This window comes from Erpetoichthys calabaricus, chromosome 12, assembly GCF_900747795.2.
Source record: "Erpetoichthys calabaricus chromosome 12, fErpCal1.3, whole genome shotgun sequence".
In the NCBI taxonomy this organism is placed as follows: domain Eukaryota; kingdom Metazoa; phylum Chordata; class Cladistia; order Polypteriformes; family Polypteridae; genus Erpetoichthys; species Erpetoichthys calabaricus.
The window spans coordinates 45,131,656-45,149,868 of NC_041405.2; the positions used below are offsets into that span (position 1 = coordinate 45,131,656).

Sequence of the window (18,213 nt, forward strand, 5' to 3'; positions counted from 1 at the left end):
TGGCAATATATACAAATTTGATTATATAAACAGAAAAATCAATTCAGAATTAGAGAAAACAAGAATCTTCCAAGAAGCAAATGAAAGCATCCCTCTAATTTCATGTTGTTCAGCTCAATGCTGTTTTAACACAAATGTGTCTGTGAGCCTTAAGAGTGCCTTCGGGACTGTGGTCTCTGGCACACTGTACCAGTCACCTTATGCCATTCAGCATGATGCCAGCAAGAAGATTTTAAAGGAAATGCCAAAGCCCACAGTGATTTGGAGCACTCTACATCAGGACTTTGCCAGCATACCAACTGTCAGGCTATGCACAGTAAATGATGGGATTTTGCTATGAACAAAGGAGCATTTCCAAAGCTCACTTAAACAGGGCCATTACTTTGTTCACTGTTAAACAGAAAGTGCATCAAGAATGATGCAGTGATGTGATTTGCTCTTCTGATTCTTGACTTATTCATCATACCCCACATAGTATTTAAAGGCCATAACTTTCATATACACAAGGCTGTGATTTAGCCTCCCACAGTTATTTAATCCCTTCAGTCAGAAATCTGATCCAGTAACTACAGTAGGCTTCTGTACAAGATCAGCTGAGGATAAAAAAAGAATAGAATAAATGGAACACTAATACAAAAGGAAAAGTAGATAATAGAAGCAGTTCTGCTTTAATATTGTATGCCATAAAATCACCAAGATTTGCAAAATTCAAGTTAAGCTTATGTGTAAAAGCTAGATCATATATATATATATATATATATATATATATATATATATATATATATATATATATATATATATATATTCACGGCATTCGTAGTCTGAATCAAAATCTGATTGTATGGGTGGTTACTTGCCAGGTAACGCTTGTGGCTGGTCAGCAAGTCAGACTACGAATGCCGTGAATGTAATTACCCCGATCTACATGCTGTCAAATAAACGAACCACACGCCGTGGCGCAACGTTAGGGGCTTCGCCTCTAGCGCTGACGTCCGAGGTTCGATTCCCGAGAGGGAGTGCAGTAGAGTGTGTACGCCTGATGAGCCCAGAATTAGGGCGAAACACGTGTCGCGTACTCTTTGCATTATTTGACAGTAAACTATTTCAACCATTCTATGATCTGCTTCTCACAACTGAGGGCATCGTGGAGGATGTTAGCAGACTTGCTGACCAACCACAAGCGTTACCTGGTAGGTAACCACCCATACAATCAGATTGTGATTCAGACTACGAATGCCGTGAATGTAATTACCCCGATCTACATGCTGTCAAATAAACGAACCACACGCCATGGCACAACGTTAGGGGCTTCGCCTCTAGCACTGACGTCCGAGGTTCGATTCCCGAGAGGGAGTGCAGTAGAGTGTGTACGCCTGATGAGCCCAGAATTAGGGCGAAACACGTGCCGTGTACTCTTTGCATTATTTGACAGTAAACTATTTCAACCATATATATATATATATATATATATATATATATATATATATATATATATATATTATGGCGAATGGGCGGGGGTGATACCTAGCTGGGACGCCCGGAAGGACCGGAGGAGGGATTAAGCCTCCTCCAGACCATGAATGGGTGACCACCCTGGTGGCTATGGGGACCATGGGAAAGGAGCATGGAAGTTAAACACTATAGTGGCCAGTGGTCACCGCCAGGGGGTGCCCAAATGACAGAGGAGCCCTGGCCCTCAGCACTTCCATGGGTTTAAAAGGGGATGCCTCCCTCCATTTGATGGCTGGATTCAGGAGGAAGAAGGCAAGACCACAGGAGGAGAGGAGTGGAGGCAGACCTGAGGAAAGGCATTGTTATTGAGAGGCCCGGACTTTGGGGGAGTATTGGGTTGTGTGCTGTGTTACTTATATAAATGTATAATAAACATGTGTTGGTGTTTCAACCTACGGTGTTTGTCTGTCTGTCTGTGTCCAGGCCAGTCTCCACAATATATATATATATACTGTACATATAGTGGAAGTTCAGCCCCCGAACACAGACAGACAGACAGACACCAGATGTCCAAAAAACACACACGTTTATTAGTCTTCTGTAATGTACAGCACAACACAATGCTCAAACCAGCCAAATACTCAGTGCCTTCTTTCTCTCTCTCTCTTCTTCTCTTTCTGCCACCTTTAATCCTCCACACACAAGCTCTTCAGAAGTCGAGCGCATTCTGATGCGCACTATAAAAGTAAGTAATTTTTTTCTTGTGGATCTTCTTCTCACACCAAGGCATGCACAAACTTAACCGGATGATTCACATCTTTTCTTTTGCTAACTGCAGGGGCTGAAGAGATGCTCGCCTTTATGACGGGGTACATGCATCATCCTCCATCAGGCCTGACCTGGATGCGTGCCAAACCTGTCGTTGGCGTCCCTCTGTAAAAATTACCATGAAAGCGCACCCTGCTCTTGAACGATTTAAACAACTAAGTGCTTTAACTTTTAATCTGCAAAAGTCGACTTTACCCAATTCTTAGGACTTTTTCACCTTTAAAGTGTTAATTAATGATCAAAGAATTACCACACCCAGTATTGATTAAAGAATTCATAAAAAAACAAACTATTGAAAAAGTTACTAAAGTGATCAAAACAAATGAGGAGTCCATGCTTCAATGTAGCAATGCTGAGCTGGAATACTGCTACATATGTCAATCTGTCACTTAGGAATGATGTCCAGCTATGCTTACGTTGAGCTTGACCACAGCACAGACCACATGTTTATTTAAAGGTGGCAAGAGGTTTTTAAGGGGTCAGACACTCTGGGTCGAAAAACAATCACCATGACAATGAAACCCAAGGGGAATAAACAGAATCTGTGATGTCTTAAACACGTAACCTGAAAAACCAATAAAATTTCTTTAAGAAGCTAATAATTTGAACATTAAATTATAGGCGCTAAAATGCCTTGCCTTGGCCTTTTATAAATAGTCACCATAATATTGTGTGTATATGTACAACCAGGGTTGCCAGACGTCCCAATCTGGGCAGGACGGTCCTGAGTTCAACAGAAAAATCCAGAGTCCCGCATTGCCTCTGAAAATCCCAAATGAACAAAAATTGTATGTAGAAAAAAATCGTAATTCAGTTTTTATATTGAATATCTAGTTAAAGAGGCTCACTGAATTTTTTGTAGACAGCCTTACATACTACCTTTAATGAATACAATTTGTAACTGTAATTTGTCAGCTGAATCTGAGTGCTTGAATCGTGTGAGTTTGTGTACGTCGTGTGCCTTGTATGCTGCAAATGATCATTCCGAGGGTACTATTGTGATTATTCTGTTCTCTTCAATATATGTACTTATGTACATATACTTATATGTTTAGATTATACATGTTTTTATATCTATAATTAAAATGTAATCAAAATGATTTATTTCTTTGTGTTCCATAACCTATTTTTTTCATTGCTCAAAATGGTGGCTGTCTTGATCTGTGATTTTGGAAATCTGGCCACCCTGTGTACAGTCCACACACGTGCATGTACAAACATTTCATTTTTACCTACTTCCATCATTGGAGAAACAGAGTAATGTGAAAACTAGTAGAAATCATAATTATAACTATAACTCATGCAAAACAATGTGCACCTACCTCCATCATTGTCTGTGCTGTCATCACACACCATTTCCATGACCACACTGCAGCCAGGTCCACTCCAGCCAGCCTGGCAAACACAATGCCAGCCATTCTGGTCAAGGGTGCATCTTCCATTGGCGTTGCATAATCCTGGACAGCCATCTGAGAAAAAAAATATATAATGAAACTGTAGGGAAGCTTGTATTTTAACATAGGATTTTGGCTCTGTTAATAGAAAACTTCTGATTGATTCACTCAGAATGTTACCTTAAAGTAGGCAAATTATTAAGTAAACTAACAATGTTTTTATTCAGTTCTACTTCTACTGAATGGAACACCCTTTTTAGGGCAGGCTTTTTTAATAAAGTAGTATTGTTTCAAAGCTTAACAGAACTGCAGTGCCTGGGCTTACAACTAGCAGATGTACTCACTAGTAAACAGCTTTTGTCTTTATTGGATGAACCTCTTTTAATTCCTTTGTGCGGTATCTGAGTCAGCTAGCAGGTGGAAGAACAAATGCAAGTTTGCCTAGAGTTCTTAGTCATCATACTACATGAGGTAAAGTTTATCCAAGTACAGTATGTGTATTGAGTAAGCGGTATTTCAAAGAGATCTATTTCATGTTGTGAAGATTGACTTGCCATACCACTCAAATCATGGATATCACTTTCCATGTACCCTAAGCCTTATGTCTACTGGGAATGTTATCTGAGATAATGAAATCCAGGATGTCTTGGTCAAATAACTCCCATCTCCTTGGTTTCTAAGTTGATTGATAGTGCTCATCTGGTGCCAGGATAGATCTCAGGTGTGGAATCAGCTAAAACAGAGGGCTGAGGACACAATCCAGCCTTATATCTGTTTTATCGAGTATATATCATTTCATGTTCATGAGAGATGTGGTTCTAATCTGTTTCACCATGTGAATGTATTTGTAGTGTTATAACTTGTGTTATTTTTCTAAGAAATTAAACAAGTATTATTTAGTTCCTGCTAAGGCCTGATAATGTTCAAGTAGCTTTCTCTGAATTGCAAAGAATTTTATTGCATACTATAAGTGGAAATGTAACTGTAATTAATGAGAACTCAAGCCAGTACCAGGAGGCTATTAAGTAAAGCTAACAGCTTATTAAACATAACAATATATAGAAGGTGACAGCACTTTGAACAAGGAAATGTGGAGCCAAATTGGCAAAAGAACTCTATGAATACAGGCTCTTTCCCTTGTTATTTATGCCATACTGTATACTGCAAGTGGATAATATTACTAAGTTGTGGCTCATAACAAGCTGAAAGCAAACTTTCAAGTAAACTGATGCATTACAATTGTTGACCCTTGGGTGTTGTTATCAATATTTAGCCAAGAAAATCAGGCATTGGCAAGACCCAGTACTGATATGGCAAAGTTTTGAGCTTTTTTCATCCTTTACATATCTACATAAACATACGTCATCAACAGATTAGTTATTAGATAAACAAGCTTGAAGGAGTAAATTGTCAAATTCCTTATGTCAGTGATTCCCAAAGTTGGTTCTGGGGACCCCCTGTGGCTGCAGGTTTTTGTTCCAACCAACTTCCGTTTTTCATTGGACTTTTAGCTTAATTAAGTGAGTCATTATTTCCCAGTTTCTGTGTTTTGGAGTCAATGTAAAAATTACAAACTAAGTTTGGTAGATTTTTATTAAAATGTAATGAGCAGGGCGGCACGGTGGCGCAGTGGGTAGCGCTGCTGCCTCGCAGTTGGGTGATCTGGGGACCTGGGTTCGCTTCCCGGGTCTTCCCTGCGTGGAGTTTGCATGTTCTCCCCGTGTCTGCGTGGGTTTCCTCCGGGCGCTCCGGTTTCCTCCCACAGTCCAAAGACATGCAGGTTAGGTGGATTGGCGATTCTAAATTGGCCCTAGTGTGTGCTTGGTGTATGGGTGTGTTTGTGTGTGTCCTGCGGTGGGTTGGCACCCTGCCCAGGATTGTTTCCTGCCTTGTGCCCTGTGTTGGCTGGGATTGGCTCCAGCAGACCCCCGTGACCCTGTGTTCGGATTCAGCGGGTTGGAAAATGGATGGATGGATGGATGTAATGAGCAGTTAGGCCTATATGGGAAATATGTAGCTTTTTAAGTCGTTAACATTATTTTCAACCTAATTTTCATTCTACTTCCTCAGGTGTTCATTTATGTTAGGTAGAATGCCCAAAGGGGACTGGGCGGTCTCGTGGTCTGGAACCCCTGCAGATTTTATTTTTTTCTCCAGCCGTCTGGAGTTTTTTTTGCTTTTTCTGTCCTCCCTGGCCATCGGACCTTACTCTTATTCTGTTAATTAATGTTGTCTTATTTTAATTTCTTACTTTGTCTTTTATTTATTTATTTTTTTTCTTCATTATGTAAAGTACTTTGAGCTACTTTTTTTGTATGAAAATGTGCTATATAAATAAATGTTGCTGTTGTTGTTGTTCTGGATTTTTAATTGATTATGTACTAATTAGCGGGTCTAACACTGACATTGTTGCAGCTTTCATCAACTTGGGTGTCTGCTATGCTGGTTGTTAATTGTTACTATTAGGGTTAAATGAAGGAAGCAAACTATATAGGAAAACAACAAAAGAGGGTTAAACATTTATAGCTTTAGAAAAAAATAGAAATATTTCTAAATGTCTTATAAATGTAAACACCATACTGTTGTTTTTCTGAATGCAGAATAAGAGAAGAATAAAAAAGACCAGCTAATTAAATGAGATCAGTTGTTATCAATTATTATCACAGATTGTGAATCTGGTTTGATCAAAAACCTGCAGCCACAGTGGGTCCCCAGGACCAGGTTTGGGAACCACTGCCATATGTTCTTAGCACCAAGGCCTTTAGAACTGTGGCCTTCAAACTTGCCATTTAATTTATACCATAGACAGACTGACAAAATTATAAGAACAATGAATTGGATTAAATGGTTTCCATAAATGGGCTGATGGGTCGGCATTGATGTATGTACTTTGGTTATATAGTGGCTGACATTACCTATGATGTAAGCCTCAAGCTTTTCTCTTTAAACATTTTAAGATTTTTTTGTCTTCTGGGTGGAACAATGGAAATTATTCTAACAGCAGTTTGTTATTTACCCTTCTTATTATGCTATTTTGTTTATACAGTGCTCTCCTTAAATATTGTGGCCCTGAATTAAAAACTGAATATTTCACAAAATACAGACTATTATTTCTTGCAATTTATATGTATAAAATATTAGAAAAGAGGTTCTCAAGTTCAGGCTTGGTGCATCCCAGTGATTGTAGGTTTTTATTCCAACCAGTTTAACACATTAGTGAGCCACTCTTAATTCTAACTGAGGTAATTGTTTAGATTTTTTTTAATTATTTTTCATTCTGCATAGTGTTCTAATATGATATTTATATTTAGAAGAAACTCAGAAATGTATGTATGGCCACAGATAGAACTGCAGCTTTGACAGTGTCATATCCACTTGCGTGATAGTTACTAAGAAAAGGCCTAAATCAGTGGTTCTCAGTTTGAATGCTTGATGTACACCATGGCTGTGGGAATTCATCCCAGCCAATGTCTCCTTTAACTGACTTCCTACCTTCATTAAGAAAGATGTTATTAACCAAGGCAGAATTTAAAAAAGGAAAATATAAAAGCTAAGATCACTGTTGAACTTGACATACCTGTAAAGTCTTTGTACAGTCACTGGCACTGTCAGGAAACACACTCATTAGCTGTCAAAGTGCTACAAGATCACAAAACTTTAGAAATGGGAAACTGTATTGAAAAGTCTAACATGCTGGTACATAATTTGTCATTTTTCTTGCTATTTTTCTGATGTTCTAGTTAAGTACTCATTAGTACCCAAGTTCATTTGACTCTGCTGTAGCTGCTAACATTCAGTCTGATTGGCACCTGTGTCTGCATTACTTGTGAGTTTTTGGATACAACAAACTCCACAGAAACAAGAAAATGGTAAAACAGGTACACATTGAAAGTTATGGAAAGAAATACCTGAATTTGTCCTAAAAGGCTTTTAAAATATCTTCCTAATGGCTAATAATTTTGATGTCGGGTTCTATTTGAAGTTAAGGTAAGTTTAATTAGTCTTTGCTTACTTATAATGTCTACAACATTTTTCTTAATCTAGTCTTGTAACACTCATTTCAAAACAGACCTCTAACTGATGTTGACTTGATTATACTAACATTATCTGCAAGTTGCTTTGGATAAAAGTGATAAAAGTGTCTGCTGTGATAGACGGCTGGGGACCCTGCCCCACCGGGAAACCTGGAGAAGCAGGGGACCAGTTGAGGGGCAATTCCCACCCCGGGGCGCAAGATAGCAGCCCTGCAGGATAGCATGGGAACCGCGGTGCTGGGAAGCTCACACCACTATGGGCACCGTGGCCACCACCAGGGGGCGCCTGGATTGTTCCGGAGCCATGGACTGCAGCACTTCTGCCACACTAGGAAGTGCTGCCAGAACAGGAACCAGGTACACCCAGAGTGCTTCTGGGTGCCCATGCAGCACTTCCGCCAGGTCATCAGGCACATTCAGGTGCATTAAAAAAGGGGCCGCTTCACTCCACTCAGGGAGCTGGAGTTTACAGAGCTTACGAGAGAGGAGTGGAGGCAGCAGAAGTAAAAAGAGAAAGAAAGTAAATGACTGGATATCAGTGAGCATTATTCTTGTTGGTTTTTTGCAGTGTGTGCTGTTAAGGACTGTGCATTGTGCTGTGCAGAGGTAGAGGGAACAAAATAAAAGTGTATGTTTTGGGGCATTGAGTCCGTCTCTGTCTGTGTTCTGGGCGTCTTTTACACTACTAAATAAAAAAATATAAATTTAAATATACTAGCATACTATTCTGAGTGCAAAATGAAGGAAGAAACAAGGTAATTTTTTTTAAACAATTATATAAATCAGAAGTAAGAGGGGCTCATTACTGGGTGGAATACAAACCTGCTGGGACTGAACATGAAGGCCATCTTCTTTTGAAGGCTATATGAAGACCTCTGCAATTTTTTTTTGTCCCATCTCCTTTTTTCCAAAGAGAAAAAGTATTAGTGGGACCTGCTACAATACATTTTGTTTGACTGCCTCTTTTGATTCAGGTATTGCATGTATTATTAACTATGCCCAAATAAGAACCGTGAATATGTAGTGTTGCATTTAACCATTTCTTATCTCTCTAGTGGGTGGCATAGTTATTACTGCTGCAGCCTTCAGACTCCAAAAGACAGGTTTTGAATCATGACTTGGTCACTTCTTTTGTGGAGTAGACACGTTCTCCTCATGTCTGCATACATATCCTCTCACATATTGGTGATGTGCTTGCTGCGTTAATTGGTGACTTTAAACAAGTCTAGTGAGGATGTATATGTGCATGAGTGAGTGTCCTATAAAGGATTCAAAGTCCTTCATTTTGGTGTCTGTCTTCTGATCTGATCTTGTACTCCTAAACCAACTTCAAAACAAGAAAACTGCCAGTAAAGAAAGAGTAAATAATCAACAAGAGCAAAATCAAGAATTCCAAAGATCCTAAAAAGGTAACAAACCACTTGTATACTTGGCAGTCTTGCTGAGTAAAACAAGTACATGAAACACCAACTAACTCCACAGTGCAAGGAGTCAAGACATCATAGCCTACATGAACTCAACAGCAGAAATGATGGATGAAAAATGCAGGTCGCTCTTCAGCACCTCAACTACTAAAACAAGATTAGAAGCTGGTGAAATTACAGAGTTGAGCCAACAATGTTCTTAAATAAAGTATTACAGACAGATGAGGATAAAGCAATGTCTACATCAATGTATAGAGAAAAGAATAAACTACAGATGACACAAACCTCACCGCATCTTCTACGAGCAATCATGGATGTAGTCCAGTGGCCTAAGCATATATTTCTTCAGTTTGTCATCAATTGTTTGTGCTAGCACAGTATGTCACATTCTGTATATTTTGATGTTTGTTCATGAACTACCTATTTAATAATCATCTAATGCCAACACTGAGCCACAACACTTAGTTAAAAATTGATAAGTGCACAATAACTTGCAGCTCTAAGAGAGAGAAAACGCCATGACTTATTTTGAACATGTTGACATTAGAGAAAATATCAGTTCTCCCTCTCTTACCTTTCATGTATCTTCTGTGCATTACCTCTGACAGTGAGCCAATAGGGTGTTTATTTCAGTTGATCGTTCAAGTATGGCTGACCAGTACTTTTGTTGTAACACATGGTTATGGATTCCATAAACTATGCTTATAGCATGCATAATTATCCCTTTCATTTTGGTGGGATTAAATTAGCAGCAGGCACATCAAACAACAAAATTCAATAATTTAAAATTTATTAAAATAAAACAGATATACCACAGTATTTTTATGTACATATTTTATATTAAAGCCTCACTAGCTGATATTTTTACTACAGTTGCTAATATCGTATAATCATGCAGTGTTGCTGAAAATGTCAATACAATGCACAATTCATAGGTTTACAATACAAGTCACAATACTGTGTGTTATTTTCAAAGTATGCACTACAGTCTGGATCACTTATTGGCTATCAAATTAGATTATCACTGCTGATTTACTAGCACTGCCTGTGAACTCTATTTAATCAAATTTTGTTGCTTTGTCAATGTTTCCAGAAACATTTGTAATTAATATTCTGTGACTGAAAATGTTTATTTGTAATTTAAATTCATAAGATACAGTTGATTAGACTTTCACAGCTGTGTGATATCAGTAAAATATGATTGCTTATTGAAAACAAAATATTATAGAAGAAACCAATTTTTCTCACTTGGCTATTTTTTAAATTATTTCACTTTATGTCCTCTTGGACATAATGGGGCTGCAGTAGTCAGAACTGCTCCTTCAAAGATCCATGGACCTGGGCTCTGCATGTATGAAGTCTGAATGTGGTACTCCTTAGAGTGTCCTATCAAACCTAAAGACTTGAATGTTGGATTAGGGGACAATTTAAACTGTCCCACTGTAAGTAAATGTGCCATGTAATGGAATGGGGTCTCATTTTAGGCTGATGCTTGCCTTGTGAGTGAAGCTAATAGGACTGGCTTCCCTTGGCCCACTAAAGGGAAGCAGAAGGTTTTAAAAATAGATATATAGATTTTGTGCTCATATTTTGATATAAGGTATAGCAGAGTAGCATTGGTTGATGTTGCTACCCCACAGCTTCACAGATATATAGCAGGTTGTAGTTTACTGTTTAGGTGGAGTTTGCAAATTCTCACCATGATTACTCAGATTATCTCCCAGGTATTCCAGTGTTCCTCCATACCTCTAAGATCGGTACAGTAGGTTACTTAGAATCTCTGGTATAAGGGAGGCGTGAGTGTGAATGAATGTACCATCTTATGGACTACCTTTGTGACCAGGGATGATATAGTGCTAAAGAGACAGCTCCTTAAACAAGTAATGGGCAAGGCAGGTTCAAAAGATAGAAGAACACACAAATGCTTTCATACATGGGATGCACTCATTAAATCTGGATTAAGCTTTCTATTTACTACATATTATACTTTGCAAAAGCTTCCAAACATCTTCCAATATCAGGCAATCATTCCTTCCTGTTAAAATACAGGAAACATTTTTACTACTGTAAAATTTTCTGGCTGATTCATTGTACTGTATGCCTCAACATGTATGAAAACTCAGTAGCTGAAACATGATGATTCTAACATAACATAACATACCTTATTCTTAAACGTACTTAATCCAATTCGGGATCATGAAGGCTGAATCTTGTCAAGCAGAAATAAGGTACAAGGAAGGAAACAGCCCAGCTCCATTCCATCATGTTTCTAACTTATTTGTCATTTTTTTTGCAAGCAGGTGACTTTCTGCTATTTCATCCCAACTAGTTTTAAGAGTTTCACTTCAGAATTTGCTATGCAGGAAACATTGAGATTTACACCGGGTGATGTTGAGTTGTACCAAAGCATGTTGCTTCATATTTTCATTTTAAGGGAGGCCACAAAATTCTGACTTCTTTAAAAAAATAGGATATTGTTGTGGCTTTTTATTGATACAATCCTTATACGTATTAATTTTAATATCATATAGTATTTTCACAGGCAAATAAACACTGCCTGGATATCTAGCTTTAAAAATAATTTTCTTGGGTGGCGTGGGACTTTCACTTAGTAATATAAATGCTGCTTAATTAACACATTAGAAAATTTAATTAGTACTATATATGAGAGAAAGTGTGTACTGAAACAAAAACTAATTCCAAATTAGATATACCCTGTACCTAGTTCATTTGTGGGTTAATTTTGACAAAGAGACATACTGAAAATACATAACTCTTTTACGATGCCATATAAATTATAGCTTTTCCTTGGGGGTTGGGACACAGCTATTACCACTCTCTGCATGTCATTGTATTTCAGACAGCACTGGTTACCTCTTTCTCTGATATTTTCATTTAGGCCTAACTACAGGTGCTTTCTTCTGACTCCATTCATAGTAGGTACAGTATGCCTGTGACACTGCAATTACCCTTCAGATGGCAGTCCCACAGATGGCTATTTTCTTACTATAATCAAATTCATTTAGAATCATCATTTGAAAGAGTCAGTGAAGCATTCAATTCCACCCACACTGCTTTACTATGGAAAACACCTTGTATGACTGCCTCAACATTTCAGCAATTCAATATGCAGTAAGAGTAGACTGCTTTAGGTCAAACTCTTCTTCTAGAAGAACAAAAGAAGTGTTTTGACGTGAACAAACTATTCAGGCCAATATAGTTAATCATTTACTTGTCACTTACTAGCCACTTGAATCTCTCCACGGTAGTTATTTCACAACACCTCTCAATAACTTGTTCCATGTACCTCTCACTGAAGGTATGCTTCTGATTATTTGCAGAAAATTCCTATCTGTTCTTGTTGAAGAATGTTAATGACAGACTGCTGTCACTGTCCTGCTCCACAGACAGATTGAGGAGATCGTTCCTCCCCCAAACTATGCGACTCTTTAATTCCACCAGGGGGGGTAAACGTTAATATTTAACATTATACATAGTTATTGTCTGTTTTTTCACCTGTATTATTATCATTCTTTAATTTAATATTATTTATTGTATCAGTATGCTGCTGCTGAAGAATGTGAATTTCCCATTGGGATTAATAAAGTATCTATCTATCTATCTATCTATCTATCTATCTATCTATCTATCTATCTATCTATCTATCTATCTATCTATCTATCTATCTATCTATCTATCTATCTATCTATCTATCTATCTATCTATCTATCTATCTATCTATCTAAAGTAATTACTGGAATCCACCTTAGTCATGTCAATTATAATTCAACTACTTTCTTATTTTCACCTCCATAACATATCCCATGTTCGCTCATTCCTCTCCTTTTCTAATGCTGAGAAACTTGTCCATGCTTTTATCACATCCCGCATCGATTATTGTAACTCACTGCTGGCAGGTGCCCCTTCTAATCTCATATCACAGCTCCAGATGATTCAAAACTCTGCTGCTAGAGTCCTTACTCGAACCAGCAACAGTGAACACATCACACCCATCCTGCTTCGCCTTCACTAGCTCTCTGTGTCTTACAGGATTGAATATAAAATTCTCTTAATAACCTACAAAGCTTTAAATGGCCTTGCACCGGACTACATCAGTGACCTTCTAAATCACTATGCTCCTGTTTGCCTACTATGGTCCTCTGATTCTGGTAATCTTGTTGTGCCTCACACTAACCTGCACTCTATGGGTGACAGGGCCTTCAGCTCCATAGCACCCAGACTTTGGAATGACCTCCCGAAATTAATTAGATCAGCTGACTCCATTCATTCTTTTAAAAAACAACTTAAAACTCATTTATTTAGAAAGGCTTGTAGTACTAGGGTGTTGTACCGTGTTAGCCATTATGCATGTAGAGAAAAAGCCAAGCAAAATGACACCTTTTAATTGGCTAACTAAAAAGATTACAATATGCAAGCTTTCGAGGCAACTCAGGCCCCTTCTTCAGGCAAGATTTGAGTTGCCTCGAAAGCTTGCATATTGTAATCTTTTTAGTTAGCCAATAAAAGGTGTCATTTTGCTTGGCTTTTCTCTACATTTAGAAAGGCTTTTAACTTAACTTAACATTCTGCCCTTTCTTTCAGTTTACCTTTCTGTTCAGGTGCTCAGGATAATTTGTGTGTCTGTTATATCACAAAATAGGTTATTTGTTAGGTTTTTCTTTTAGTATTGAATTTAGTATTTTACTTTGGTTTATTGTTCTTTATTCTATTTATTGCTTTGTTATCTGTTTCATTGTTCTATTCAGGAAAACATTTCTATCCAATGTTACATATACCCTGCTGTTTTTTCTAAGACTCTGTGAAGTGCCTTGAGGCGCTATATAAATAAAATGTATTGTTATTATTATTATTATTGCTTATCTTTCTTTCTAGGTTAAATTATAGTAGTAGCTCTTCACTGGACATTTCTCTGTTCTCTCTTTCTTGTCATCTGAAGAACAAGCTAGATACAGGATTGTAAGCATGGGCATACTGCTTTCTATATATCTGTCAGGAGTTCACTAGGACTCCCAAGTCTTTCTTCTAAGTCTCCTCCAGACACAACAATCCATTTACTGAAGCTCATTAAGTTTACGATTATGGGGAACTGAAGACCAGCAGCATGTGACAGAAAGCAAAAGCCATTTCTGGATGGAGGTCTATGTTATTGTAGGGTATGCATCCTCATGTAGCCCAGATAGAAATGTGTTTAAATCTCTAATTAATGTAAAAATGTAAATGTTGTGTTGTAAACTGTTAATTTTAGTGTAATAGTTTGTTTACGTAGTTATGTTGACTTTTATTTTGATAACCGGAAGTGGCAGTAAAAACGGAAGGGCTGGAGGAAGAGAAAAAAAAAGAAAGAGAGAATGTGACGCCAAGGTGGTGTAGCAGAAAGTTTGAGAGATAAATTATCAACCAGATAATTTACCGGGATACGAACTGATGAGATAGACGAAGAAGTTCGATTAGATATTTGCAGGGTCTATCTGGTGAGGAACGACTTGTTAATTCAACGAGGGGAGTAACGGAGCGAACTACCAGAGGCAGGAGTTAACTCGGCTCTACAAGTTAATGGTGGACGTTTGCTTATTTGGAGGACGGAGACATTTTTGGATTTACTAAACAGCGGCTACCTGCGCATAGACAGAGGTAGAGAGGTCAGAGGGATTTGTTGGACTGATAACATTGCCAAGTAAGGTACCTTTTTCATTTTATTTTGTTGCTCCTGTTGGAGTGAAAGGACCGATAAGTTTTTGGTCGCAACGCTCCCAAGCCATGAATCAGGTCTGCAATGTTTTGTTTCAAATACAGTGACAAGACTGAATGTGTTTTATTTTAGTATTAATAGTGTAATATAGTTCCTGATTATTTTCAGTTTATTAATTGTGTTGGTTGACTTATAATTAAATGGGGAATTCATTATTGTTTTATAACCCAGTTTCCTGGTGTTTATTATAAGTTGGTGTAAAATAAACTATTGGGTTAGGAACGAATGTTAACAGGTAATTTCTTTTACCATTATTTGTTATTATCTAACCAGTGTATTGCTAGAATTATTTGATAATGTTTTATTCATAGTGACCCGAGACTCAAAATATTAAAGTAATTAGAATCATAATAAGTTAGGCATTGGAGTAAAGAACTCAGGGCCCCTTTCTACACACAGTTAGAGTAGACGGGCTACACTCACTTACACTGGAATAATTCAGAACACCAAAATTCAGGTTTTATGGATATAAAAACTTGTACAGAGACAGGAAGAGCGTGCTTTCACCATGTAGCCAGTGTTGAGGTGACGGATTGAATCATGGACTTTGAGGTATGATGCAGTACAACTAACCAGTGTATCATTCTGTTCAACTCTGTATACCTCAATTGGTAATTATATTCTACATTTTTGCTTACTATGTGCAAGAATATACATTGATGTATTTTATATTTCATATGATGCACATCTGTTTTGCCAACATCCATGATCTGAGATGAAGACTGGACTTCTTGGGTGCTGTGTTTCTTCAGAGAATCCTCGAGTACTGCTGGTTTGACTTTCTGTTGAATGAGCGGTTGCTAATTTGAGTCCTGACTGAGGCACATTCCCTGAATTGTGAGGGATCATCGGTTACGGCATTATGGCCATGTGGTATGATTCCTCAAGGGTGGTCTGGCTCATAAGATCCTTATTGTTGAGGACTCGAGTGGCTGGACCAAGCCAAGGGGATGCCCACATAACATTTAGATGGTCATTTTGGGATGGTGGGACTGGACCATGTGTCTGTCTGCTGCCAAAACCTGGATCTCAAGCTGTTTCATCGTGTAGTGGGTGCAGCAACATGCTCCCCATCCTGACCTGATCTGACCTGTAGACGTACTGGTACTGGATGTAGCATTGTGTCATATTCAGATTAAAGTAACTTGCTAGCCTAAATTATTTAATGTACATCCAAAGATCAGAGCTCCTATGTTGTGTCCTATAGCATTGCACTAATGACCTCACTCAGTCCATTTAAAGTGTCTTCAACAATAACCCATTGCCTTGCTTACCTCAATTCTGTACCTCTGGGCATACTGATCTCCTGAAATTCTACCTCATATACTTGGATGACACGCATTTATAAAGTCAGTGTAAGTAATATTCTACACTCAATTATACTGGAATTCTTTTCTTGCTTCATTATAAAACTGCGCATCTCCCCAGGGTAAACCCTTGCTGACATTCCAATATTACATCTGTACTGAATACTTATTTTTATATTTTTTCTTTTATGAATACTGCAGTTAGCCTGTGATATAGTGAAGCTAACTGACATCTAGTTATCAGACAATGAGTCATTCCCAATGGTATTTAAGATCAAGGAGTTGTGTCCTAGCCAAACATTAAATGAAAATGAAGGAAAAACTCAATTGCACAAAAGAATTTTAGAAATTATTTCTGCTTTTTGACTCTTTGGTCTTATGACTATAATTATTGCTTTGCCTGCCTGATCAATTGACCCCCTCTTTCAGTTTTTTTCTCAAGCCCTGTCACTCAAAAAATAAAACCAGTGATACATATGTTTATGAAAAAGCATACTTGTTGGTTAAATGATACTGTCCATATGGGAACAATGCCCACTCACTTATAACAGTACGCAGTGATTTGAGAAAAATGCAGATTTTCTTTGTCTGGTAGCAGGAATGGAGCATAGCATGAAAAAGTTCTGCCAGGACTGATGCGACCATCATCGATGAGATAAATCCTAACTCTTTGGGAAGGATACATTAAGTAAGTAAGTAAGTAAGTGAAACTACACGATATTCCAGAATTCCTAAAATCTATAAAAAAAGTGATTTATAACTTAGATCTTATCTTAACCTAGATAAGTATGCATACACAACCCTGCCTTTGATAAGCAGATTAAGAAAATGGATGGATGAACACTCTTAAAAATATTGTTTCTTTAATGGCATTTTATGGTTTGGTTCTTTACTGGGACATGTTGTTCCTCGTAGAAAAAAATTTTATTCTGGGAAGGGTTCTTTGCATATGAAGTTGTTTTTTTGTGCTTTTAAAAATGTCTTAATAGGTAGAAGGAACCTGCACTCTTTAATGTATGGTAGGCTACCTAGCAGGACACTAACAGATTAAGAAAAACCTGCAGTTGGCCTGTGTTGTTATACGCAGGAAGAGCCGTTTTAAAATCACGACCCATGGGTATTCTGTTTATGGTTATTTATTGTGAGGAGCCTGTTACAGATCTAAATAATTAAGTTTATTTCTGGAGCCTTCATGTGGATGGGTCTATTGGGAGTCAAAAATGGTTCCCTTATGGCATTGATCTGAAGAACCACTCCGGCACCTTTATTTTCAAGAGTGAATGTGTAACCCTAACCCTTCAGTATATGTGCTATCCCAGCCAAATCAGTGAAGCTGAGAGCCTGGAATATGGTGGTGGTGGAGGGTAGAGGTACGACTTTCAGAAGAAGGCTTTGTAAAATCGAAGTTGCACATTTCTGGGTCTTAAGGGGGCTAAACAAAATTTAGTCCAAAACTGTCAATGTACATCAGATGCTTTTTGTGATCATGAAATGTAAAGGTGGGACTCACAAAGTCAAACAAAAAACAAAACCCTGTTTATGAAATGAAAATAATCACGAAAAATCTAACATTTACAGCTAAACTGAAGTATTTTTTGTGGGAGAATGCTCTGATTTAAAAAAAAATGACACTGTAATAAAAAAGTATGTTTGCCCAACCTGATGATTGCTAATTGTGAAGTTTTTTCTTTTTTTCTTTTCTTAATTATGGTTCAGCTCTTGCTGTTAATAACATTTATGACATGACAATCCGATGCCAACATTTCCTGTTTATTTTAAAAAAACAAAATTGTCTGCTCACTAATTCCTTGTGTATATTTTTATGAGCCCCATTGTTTTATTCACACATGTACTGTATCTGTCTATGCCCTGTGTTTTGATTATTGCTTTTCAAGTGTTCTCTGTTTCGTGTTTTTTTTTTTATCTTTGGAAACAAAAACATTAAAATCATTTTGTAATTATCACTGAATAGATTAATAGATTAGATGGAAAAATGGCCAAGAG

At 37.7% G+C, this 18,213-nt stretch overlaps 1 protein-coding gene across 1 annotated transcript in view; it reads right to left on the reverse strand.

Moving 5' to 3' along the window:
* tenm1 (teneurin transmembrane protein 1) overlaps nucleotides 1–18,213 on the reverse strand; it is a 900,581-nt gene that overhangs the window by 141,924 nt on the left and 740,444 nt on the right. The window contains 1 exon segment of the mRNA XM_051935222.1: nucleotides 3,603–3,749. Within this exon segment, the coding sequence (XP_051791182.1) occupies nucleotides 3,603–3,749 (147 nt within the window).